The sequence below is a fragment of the Gadus morhua genome, chromosome 12, assembly GCF_902167405.1.
Source record: "Gadus morhua chromosome 12, gadMor3.0, whole genome shotgun sequence".
Lineage (NCBI taxonomy): Eukaryota > Metazoa > Chordata > Actinopteri > Gadiformes > Gadidae > Gadus > Gadus morhua.
Genome location: NC_044059.1, coordinates 7830616 through 7841463, shown reverse-complemented (window position 1 = coordinate 7841463; position 10848 = coordinate 7830616). Strand labels below are relative to the sequence as shown.

General features: G+C 45.9%; 1 protein-coding gene across 3 annotated transcripts; it reads left to right on the top strand.

Annotated features, from left to right (window-relative positions):
• The first annotated feature begins 9 nt into the window (after window positions 1-9).
• LOC115556162 (serine/arginine-rich splicing factor 11) lies at window positions 10-8034 on the top strand. Of its 3 annotated transcripts, none has more exons than XM_030373313.1 (13): window positions 10-384; window positions 1345-1478; window positions 3635-3744; window positions 4404-4493; window positions 4584-4630; window positions 4731-4864; window positions 5215-5296; window positions 5397-5510; window positions 5834-5923; window positions 6031-6102; window positions 6189-6366; window positions 6530-6595; window positions 7078-8034. In XM_030373313.1, exons 1-13 carry the CDS (start codon window positions 263-265, stop codon window positions 7339-7341), a joined length of 1503 nt encoding a protein of 500 aa, XP_030229173.1. In that variant the 5' UTR covers window positions 10-262; the 3' UTR covers window positions 7342-8034. The 3 variants fall into 3 exon arrangements, with proteins under 3 accessions (XP_030229173.1, XP_030229172.1, XP_030229174.1); XM_030373312.1 differs by having other exon boundaries at window positions 4728-4864; XM_030373314.1 differs by having other exon boundaries at window positions 41-384; window positions 1715-3744; window positions 4728-4864.
• Window positions 8035-10848: the final 2814 nt, after the last annotated feature.

Here is a 10848-nt window from a genome sequence, read left to right as displayed (position 1 = left end):
CACACCGCTTCCGGTTGGAACGCTAACGAAAACTGCATTGTCGCCACCATTTGTGCCCATAGGCTCTAGTGTCCCGGGCTGAAATTTAACCCCCAAACGTTTTACAGTAAAATGGTCGTTTGTGCGCGGTTTCAGTATTTCTCTTAAGCGTGCTACGGAAAACGGCGACGTCGCGTTTACAATTCTTCCGGAGTCTTCGTGTGTACGAATATCCCGCAACATAACCTAGCCTTCTGCAGCTAGCGACGGACTCGTTGAAAAAATGAACAGCAACACGAACGTGATTCAGGTGACCAATGTGTCTCCAAGCACCACCTCTGAACAAATGAGAACTTTGTTCGGGTTCCTTGGAAACATAGAAGAGTTGAAGTTATTCCCTCCAGAGTGAGTATTCATTTGTTTTACGCTCTTACGGTGCATCTGTTTGTACACGGCCCACGTTGGCCGCTTTGTGGGGCCTTCGCCAGGCCGCTCGCCTGGCTCCTTGCGGCGGTGTTTGTCTTATGTTTTGCCCGCGCATTAACGCAGCCCTGTAACGGGACACTGCCGGAGTCTGGAGGCAGATGTGGGTTCAACAAAGACCGAGTATATGCAGCGTGAATCGACATAAGCCGTATAAAAACCCACTACAGGTCATCTTGGGGCTTCAATGTGAAAAATACATGCTTAAAAGAACTGCAAGCAGTACAGCGTGTAGGACGGGAAGTGGCTACGGAAGTAGCCGACTTCCTTTATCCTTAAAAATTAGGTGGTTTGAGTGTGTTTGAGTATCGTTTAGTAACGATGAAGTGCGTTTTTATCTTTTGTTATGCACCCTTATGTAATGGTCTTTGCGGCTACTGGGTGCGATTGCACCGCTTAGTTGTCTAAACATATTTATACGCGTATGTCTTGCACTAGGTACATAGGTAGTGGCATTTTAGTAGTAGTTACAAAACCACTGTCCTCTCCATGTATCCGGAAATAATCGATATAAGTATCTAACTCTACATACTGATATAATTGTTTAAATATTATGATTTAAACGTGTTCTTTGCTTTATTTCTCGTCTGTCATAATTCACCTGGTTACACCGCAGGTAGGAATGTCGATGCAGTATACTAAAATGCGATGCTAGTGCTGGTCAATTTCAGTTCGATCATTGCATTATTGGTTGGGTAGAAACTTTTTAAACCAGTAGAATTTGGGTTATGCATAAAAAAGGCTGGTCAGTTGTGATAATCATGTGAATTGCCAGGATTGGCCATGAAAGACTATCTTCATCCACACACATCATTTCCTTGAAAGCAGTGAAAAAATCCCTTTGTTTGTATTTTTGCACAACTTTCTCGTATTTTTTTCCAGTGACTCTCCCTTGCCTGTGACTTCACGTGTCTGTTTTGTAAAGTTCCGCGAGACTGAGTCGGTCGGGGTGTCCCAGCACCTGACGAACACGGTCTTCGTCGACCGGGCCCTGATTGTGGTTCCATTCGCAGAAGGTGGGTAGCTGTTTGTGTGTGCGTCTGTCTTCCTTCTGCCCTAAAATGGCTACACATGAGTGAACAACATGCATATTTCATAGTCTCCAGGCAAGCTGCTAAGCCAAGTTACCTAAGCTTTTTTAGTGCTTGGCATTTGCGGGGGTGTAAACGGAAGGAAAATGTACATGTGTGCCCATGTCTAGCACTTTTTTTGTAAACCTCTCTCTCTGTGATTTGTGTTGTGGTTTTCGTAGTGGACAAGTCATTTGCAGAGAGCCCCCTCCCTGCTGGCTGAGCGTGGTCCTCTGCTGCCATCAGGAGATTAGAAACATTATTGGCACCAGGCTCCAAAGCCCCTTCTCACAAATTGTTCTGCAGTAACCTGTTAACTGTTGTTTTGTTTCTCTCTCTGTCCAAGGCATCGGTTCAGTTAAAAGATTAGTCGCACAGATTCTAAGCAAAACGCTGTTTGCAGGGGATTCCCCACTCCATTTCTCCTCCAAAAACTGGGATTGAGGCAGTGGAAGGTTTCCCCAAAATTTGATCTTATACATGTTGATGATTTAATCAGCTGTCATGTCCTGAAACAAAGCATGCAATTGAAATGGTTATGCATGCTAGTATAGATGTGAAAGATGTCCAGCTTATCTGCTGGAAAGCCTCTCTGAATTTGGTAAGGGTACGCATCAACCACCTGCCTAACTGCCTTTCACCTGTAGTATAGATATTAAACATTTTGTGTATATATAAATATAGACGTATAGATATATCTATATATTTATACACAAATTGATAGAAAACAAAGGAAAACTATAGTCTTAAGCCTCTGCTTGTAAATGCAGTGAAATGCTTTGTTATTTATCCAATCCACAAATGACAAAAAAAAGGGTTGAATCTCAAGTTTAACGGTGGTGTTTCTTTGTTTTGTTGTTGTTTTACAGTTGTTTTTCCTGGTTCAGCCAGCCCTATATACTTCCAGGCCCTGCTGAAAATGCCACCAACAGTTTTGTCTTCTGCAGCCTTATCCTGTTTCTCAAGTGTCCTTTCTGTTTTGTGTGTGTCTTGTGTGTGTGAGTGCGTGGCTGAATGGCTCGTTTGTCTCTCGCTCTGAAAAACAAAATACATGTATTTTTTTATATATATATCAACCCACGTTTTCAGCAGTGTTTTCCCCTAGATTTTGAAGCCTTTTCACACAGGCAGGATCCTCTGTTCACACGCCATTGTAGTGTATAGTAGTCTGCCGTAATAATAGTAGACCTAACAGTAGATTATTATTACGAGCATGGACACTCTTGCATATTTTTTTATTATTGACATAACCCATGGCACAGTGTTTTTATGCCAACATTTGGGGAACTGTTCAGCTCCCAAAGCCAATAATCACCTTCCCATAACACGTTCCTCCTCGAGTCTCTTATTCTGTGGTTACTGCAGCATTGGACACAATGTTTCATGATTCTATCGGGGCTCGTCGTAGGCCCTTTACTCGATAGAACATGTCGAGTGATGCTCGTTTATCTCCTGTTTGTAGCAAGTTGTGGATCGTTGTTTTTTTTGCCTATCGATGCTAAAACTGGCTAGGCCCCTTGTGTGTTATGAAAGTGATCCGGTGGCCGCCGTTATTGGCCGGCCACTGAGACAGGTTAATCAAATAATGGTCATAGCCAATGTGACGGTAAGTGATGCAGCATAAGTGATTGATGTGTACCCAACTGTCTCCACCCCAATCATGAACTCTGTCTTCTGTATCTCAATGTTTTTGTGTGCTTTATAGCGAAGCAGCCGACGCGAGTCGCTTGTTCATAAAACATCTAATGAAAAATGAGAGCACACCCCACTGGACAACCGACAACTGTGCTTGCTTACGTTTGGTTCATGACTTAAAAATCAAGTGCAGGTGATAACATCTTGGCAGTGTTGACCAAAGTGTGTATTGTGACATGAGAACTGCTAGCTGCTAATCCTAAGATTTGATACTAGTCAAAACGAAAGAGCTCAGCATCAATCAAGGCAACCAAGTGGACTGTTTGTAGGGGTGGGTGGTGGTGGTGGGGTAGGTTGGTATGTTTTTTTGCTACCAGTGTCCCTTGTGAGCGTAGTCAGAAGTGATTAAAGTGTGATGTTTGGAGTGCGGGTGTGGTCACTGATGGGCTCTCTCTTCCCCCTCCCAGGAGCTATTCCTGATGAGTCTAAAGCTCTGTCTCTGCTGGCTCCAGCCAATGCCGTGGCAGGGATGATGCCTGGGGGAGGCCTTCTCCCCACGCCCAATCCTCTTGCATCGGTGAGTGTTCGTCCTTTTTTTATTTTCTTATTCAAATGGTGCATAGCGCCATGAGTCATCAGGTCGAAAAAAAGATTCAAGGTCCCAGGAATTGAAAATATCGTGCTCTTGTTCAGAAGTGAATCACATTTTGTTACCTCAATTCCACAAACAAATGTATGAGAATGAACAAGAGTTTCAAATGTGGGTCATTTTCATTTGATTGTTGTATGTATTTTTCATTGCTTCAGGTAAACTCTTATGTAGTTATGACTGCCTGTACTAGTTACACTGAACAGTATTTCATCCAATTATATTCCTTTATAATTGGATAATTGATATTACTCTGGTGCTTTAATGAAAGCACCAAAGTACTTTGACAGATTAAAATACCGTGGCTACCATGGCTAGCCACTGGGACGCGCTCACTGTTTGATAAGGGATGTCCCACCCCGACCTCTGGTTATACGTCGATCCGGGCATATTGAATTGGATAATTTCAGGGTACAACTGTGATTTGTTAATGACTTACAAGTCTGACATGGTCTGTTTCCCATTTTGCTAAGTGCACTTATCCACCTGCTCCTACCAAAGTAACTCAATCCAGCTAAATCCATTAGCTTAGTGATTTGTCCTCCTCAATCAGGTGCGTGTTACTAATGGATGTCTTGTGTTTCCAGATGGGTGGACAGCCGTTCGGAGGGATGGGAGGTCCCAACATGGAACAAATGGCTGCCATGGGAATGCAAGGCCATAACATGAACCCCCAGGTCAGGATTTGATCCAATTAGTTTACACACAGAGTTGTGTTTTTGAAAGCTTGAAAAAAAACATGAACATATTGTACGTCTCCATTCTAGGCTATTTCCGCTGACTTCCTAAAGCTGATGCAGTCCATGGACCCAAAGTAAGCACCTAAAACGATTCACCCTGCGGGCCTTTTCGGGCTGCAGTTCCCCACATGTACCCCTTTGAAGGAACTAGTGACATAACTCCTGCTACTGTAGGTTGAACCATATGGCGGCGGGGATGAACCTGAACCAAGCCATGAAGGCCGACGCCTCCAACAAGGAGATCGAGGAGGCCATGAAGAGGGTCCGGGAAGCCCAGTCCCTCATCTCGGCAGCTATTGAACCAGGCAGTAAGTACTGGCTACTTACTTGAGTCTAACCCTCCTCTATATGATGAATATCAGGCATTGTGGGACAACCTGCTAGTGCACTAATCATGGCAGCACGGGTACATTTCAATCAATCTCTCCATATCTAAATATGGAGAGAACTGATTCTTTGCTAAACTGTGCATAAGGATCATGAATGCTAATCAATTTGTATTGCATTTATTTTTACGTTCTGTCCTGCCATACTGAAAAATCTGGCTCTGCGCCTTTTCCATTTAGTTAATTTCCCAAAGCAGTCTCTTCTGGATTCTCATTTTGGTTCCTACTGCCTTCCGAGTACCAAAGCTGTGTTCTCTGCTCATTGTCCACAGTTAAGAAGGAAGAGAAACGCAAACATTCCCGCTCACGGTCGAGGTCACGGCGCCGGAGGTCCCGGTCTCGTTCACGACACAGGTAAGAAGGACCCCCCCCCGCACGCACACCTCCCACACTACCACGTGCCCACCTCCAACATGGGTACGGACACTGATCTCTGCCCCCCCCTCCTCCCCAGGCGATCCAAGAGCAAGTCCCGCCGCAGGTCCCACTCCCGCAGCAGGAAGAGATCCAAGAGCCCACGCAGGCGAAGGACCCACTCCCGGGACCGCAGCCGCCGCAGCAGGTCCAGGTCGGTGTGCCCCTCAGGGTGGGGGGGGGGGGGGGGTGGTAACAACCTTTTGGTTTAGACAACAGGAGATGAGAACATACCGAACATACCATAGGGAAGCGGGCTCCAAAGAAATACTGTGTATTTGTCTGCCCTCTGCCGGGGTTTGTGTGTGCGTCCAACACTGCACTTCCTCGTTATTTGTTCATCTCGAAGGAGATTGTACTATTTGACACACAAGTGTCTCCTTTCAGTTCTCAGGATCATAAGCATGATATCAGTAGTCTGTGGTTCCATGATCCTTTAACCCTCGCGGCTGACTCCATATTTTGGTTTGTCGTCAGGGAGAGGAGGAAGGAGGAGAAGGCCAAGAAGCGTTCAAAGACCCCACCGAAGAGCTACAGCAGTGCCAGGAGATCTCTAAGCACCAGCCGGTGAGTTTCCCTCTCCACTTGCACGGTCCAAACTTAAAGTCGCGTGCGCTGCCGCACGGCCGTCGTCCTCCTAATGTTCATCACGGTTATCTGTTTGGCCTCAACAGCAGGCGCAGACGAAGCCGTACCGTGTCTCGATCCCCCAAGAGGAAGCCCTCCAAGTCTCCTTCACCCAGACGGTGAGCCGAACACACCGGTCGCACACCGACGCACACTCTCTCACTCACTTTACAATGCACACGTCTGACCCGCGGACCCTCCCCAGTCACAAGAAGGAGAAGAAGAAGGAGAGGGAAAGGGAGAAGGATCGGGACCGGGACAGGAAGGAGGTCCGCGCCCGCAGCCGAGACGAGAGGGAGCGCTCGTCCAGCAAGAAGAAGAAGAGCAAGGACAAGGAGCGGGAGCGCGAGCGCAAGTCTGAGAGTGAGAAAGGCGACGTGAAGGTGTGTACTCTTTCAGTTTTTCCCTGGTTGAATTCATTTTGATTGTAAATTTCACATTCATAACATGTATGATCAGTTGCACGTCATTTGTCTCATTCTGGATGTTTTATTTTCCAAGCTCACTTTAAACAGCCGCATCTATATATTCTTTCGACATTTTCAGTTAGAAAAACCTAAGGAGGGGTACACACTTAAAGATAGTGGGCCAGATTCCCCCCAACCGGCGATGGTGAGCATAGTCCCGCTTTGTTTTTTGTTCTTTCTCTGTGGTTCTAAACATTGTTCTGCTAAACGATCCAGTACTGTGAGGTATGTATCTGCTCAGAACCTCTTTGCCAAAAGCAATTTCTTCTCTGATATCGTGTTGTGTGGGCTGTGTATGTGGAAGAGACCAAAAAGGCCAATCGGCAGCTAGGATAACTGAAGCAGCTCTGGCATGGCCAACTCTTCCTGCCAGTGCATCTGCCACGTTTGTATAGTCTTAGAGTGACATTTGATCACATGACTCTACCAGTTGTCAATCATTGCTTGAGTTAAATCCATTAGTGTGCTGTATTGGTCAAATCATTGCTCTCCCCGCCCTATAAGGAATAACGGTGAAATGTATCATTTTGTGTGTGCGGTCTATCGTATTGTCGACCACCTGTGAAGTGTTTTAGTGTAGGCCGCAGCAGCCGGTTAAAGCACTCACCCCGGCCCTCTCTGTGACAGGTGACCCGCAACTACGATGAGGAGGAGCAGGGCTACGACAGCGACAAGCCTGTCAAAGAGGAGGAGGAAGAGGATGTGGACGAGGAGGAGGAGGAGGAGGATGAAGAAGAAGAGGAGGAGGAGGGGAAGAGCGACGAATCAGAAGCAGCGTCGCCGCCCCCAAAACCCCACCGGGAATTTGAGGGCCCCATGGAAGCCCCCCCGAAGAAGTCCAAACAGAACGGAGACGACCACCACCAAGCCGACATGGATATGAGTGACTGAGAGAACACACACACTCTCGCACACACACACGCACCCCTTCAGCTCTCACGTAGGCCACTGAATTTCTGTTAGTGTTCCCTGAAAAGTTAAAAACCGTTTTCCGGGTGTTTTTAAGTCTTAACTGCAGGAAAACCAGTTTGTTTCCGTTGTAGTGTTTTTTGTTGTTTTTTCTTTTTTATATTCTCCCCCGTCGTCTCTTTCTGGACCACATCCTAGACGCATATACTGTAGTTCTGTTTGATATGAAGTTTTTAATTTCTACTCGACAGTGTGTAGACCATCGGCATAGGATGGCGGTCAACCAAACAGTTAACGTAAGATGTGGTTTTAAATTGTCAATAAATGAATACGGTGAAGGCTCTTTGTTTTTAGCTATTTTTGTTCATGAAAATGTTACTCTTCCTATTTGCTGGACATAAAAATGCTAACTTTAATTTGACGTGGCATACTTGTGTCCTGAAATTTTTAATTTATGTAAGAAGAATCATTTTGCTTCTAAATGCTAAAAGTAAAGTTTTTCATCAGTTGGAGGCTAGGCAGAATACTTTGAGTGTACATGACTGAAGCCTGTCAGTCAACCCAACTCCCGCCTCTTGTACTTGTCATCTGTAGATTAAGATTGTTTGTGAATTGTTACTATGAACCTTTACCGATACACATTTTACAAGGACTAATAAAACTGGGCAAAAATAAGTTTGTGTATATTTGCAGTTAAGTCTGAATATTTAAATGGTTCATAGCGCCATGAGTCATCTTGTTGAATAAAGGTAAAGGCAAAATGAAAATATCACCACACAGAATCAAATCACTTGTTTAGTCAATACCACAGACAAATGTATGAAAATGAGTGATTATTAAATGTAGGTCAATGGGTTGAAAGTATATATTTACTGTTGCAAAAAGGATTGCTAACCAAATACCCTCTGGCTATTTCAAAATAGCCAAAAATGATTGCTAACCAAATACCCTTTGGCTATTTTAAAATAGCCATAACGAAGGCGTCCTTAAAGGTCCCATGACATGAAAATCTCACTTTGTGAGGTTTTCTAACATAAATATGAGTTCCCCTAGCCTGCCTATGGTCCCCCAGTGGCTAAAACTTGCGTTTGGTGTAAAACGAGCACTAGCTGTTCTGCTCGCCTTTGAAAAAACGGAGGCTCAAGCGCGCTGATTTGGAATGTCTGTGCTCATGACGTCATGAGGAATCTCGGCTCCTCCCCTTACTCTGCTTGGCCCGCCCAGAGACGTTGGCCCGCCAATGAGAGTCGACCGTGCGAGCGCCACATGTGTGTGTGTGAATACACACACTGTAACGCAAGTGTTTCTTGTCGGTTCTTTGACGTGTCTTGTATTTCCACAACGAGACTGTCGTGGGGGTTATCTGAGCCATGTTTGAGAAGGAATTGGGGGAAAGGAACTTTGGTTTGACTCGCTGAAGTACATGAACTGCGACATGCCGCCGGTTGCCGCGAGGCACCATCGCCCGGCAGCGGGCAGCTGGCAGCAGGCAGCGCGCGGTTCAGTCGACTTCAGGTTGATGTGAAAGTGGAAGAACCAGAGACGTCGCAGAACCCGACAAAGTCGTTTGTGATTCATAATATCGTCTGGAGGCGCACACAATATATTATATGATATAGATATCTATGTATTATATGATATTATTTAGATATAGAGCTCCAGGACTGTAACGCAAGTGTTGTACACTTCCTTGTTATTTGGCGCTTAACGCGTCGGACTCTCGTCTCTGGTATTTCTACAACGAGACTCGTATTGGGGGTTATCTCAGCCAAGGTTGAGAATGAATTGGGGGGAAAGAACTTTGGCTTCGACTCCCTCAAGTCAAGAACATGAACCACGACAAGGAGGAGAAAGGGATCTTTGCCGGGCAGCGCTTAGGCACCTCCGCCTCCGGCGGTGGTCCCTCAGCGGGGCTCAAGCGGGAGACATTCGCCGCCAACAATCCCTTTCTCCTCCATGTCGTGGTTCATGTTCTTGAGGGAGTCAAAGCCAAAGTTCCTTCCCCCCAATTCATTCTCAACTTTGGCTGAGATAACCCCCAATACGAGTCTCGTTGTAGAAATACCAGAGACGAGAGTCCGACGCGTTATGCGCCATCACACCAACAGCAGAACGGTTATCCAAATAACAAGGAAGTGTACAACACTTGCGTTACAGTCCTGGAGCTCTATATCTAAATAATATCATATAATACATAGATATCTATATCATATAACATATTGTGTGCGCCTCCAGACGATATTATGAATCACAAACGACTTTGACGGGTTCTGCGACGTCTCTGGTTCTTCCACTTTCACATCAACCTGAAGTCGACTGAACTGCGCGCTGCCTGCTGCCGGCTGCCCGCTGCCGGGCGATGGTGCCTCGCGGCATGTCGCAGTTCATGTAGCCTACTTCAGCGAGTCAAACCAAAGTTCCTTTCCCCCAATTCCTTCTCAACCATGGCTCAGATAACCCCCACGACAGTCTCGTTGTGGAAATACAAGACACGTCAAAGAACCGACAAGAAACACTTGCGTTACAGTGTGTGTATTCACATTGATGTGGACGTTGAAGAACCAGGAACGTCGGAATATCGGCTCACACAGCTTTTGGCCGTGATAATATGTATTATATGATATAGATATCTGTGTAGGCTATATGATAATATTTAGATATAGAGCTCCAGGACTCCCGTGTGTTCTAGAATATTTACAGAACACGGCTAAAGGCTGTGTGCGCCTCGCCATTGCGATACATCCACTGTAAACAGAGCGCATGGTACCGTCCCTGGCTGCAAGCTGCTCAGGGCCACACCCCCACCCTCCTCCTTGACACGCCCACCGAAACAGCGCATTTGGGGGAAGCTCAATGTGCGACTGGCTCGGAGTGGCTGTAACTCTGCACCACGGCTGAATTTCAGGAACGTCTTTGAATACTGTGTTAGTTGCCCACTAATACCTATATTAAAGAATACATAAAATAGCATGTCATGGGACCAGAGGTGGGTAGGAACGCGCTACATTTACTCCGTTACAAATACTTGAGTAACTTTTTGGATAAATTGTAATTTTAGGAGTAGTTTTATTGCAACATACTTTTACTTTTACTTGAGTAAATATTTGAAGAAAGAACGGTACTTTTACGCCGTTCCATTTGGCTACGTGACGGTCGTTACTTTGTTTTTTTTAGATCTTTTCTTTTATTACATGCGAGATCTATTTCTATCACGTGAATATTCCTTAGCCCAAGTGAAGGAGTTCAAGTACCTCGGGGTCTTGTTCGCGAGTGAGGGTACTATGGAGCGTGAGATTGGCCGGAGAATCGGAGCAGCGGGGGCGGTATTGCGTTCGCTTTACCGCACCGTTGTTACGAAAAGAGAGCTGAGTCGCAAGGCAAAGCTCTCGATCTACCGGTCGATCTTCGTTCCTATCCTCACCTATGGTCATGAGGGTTGGGAGATGGCCGAAAGGACGAGATCGCGGGTACAAGCGGCCGAGAGGCAAT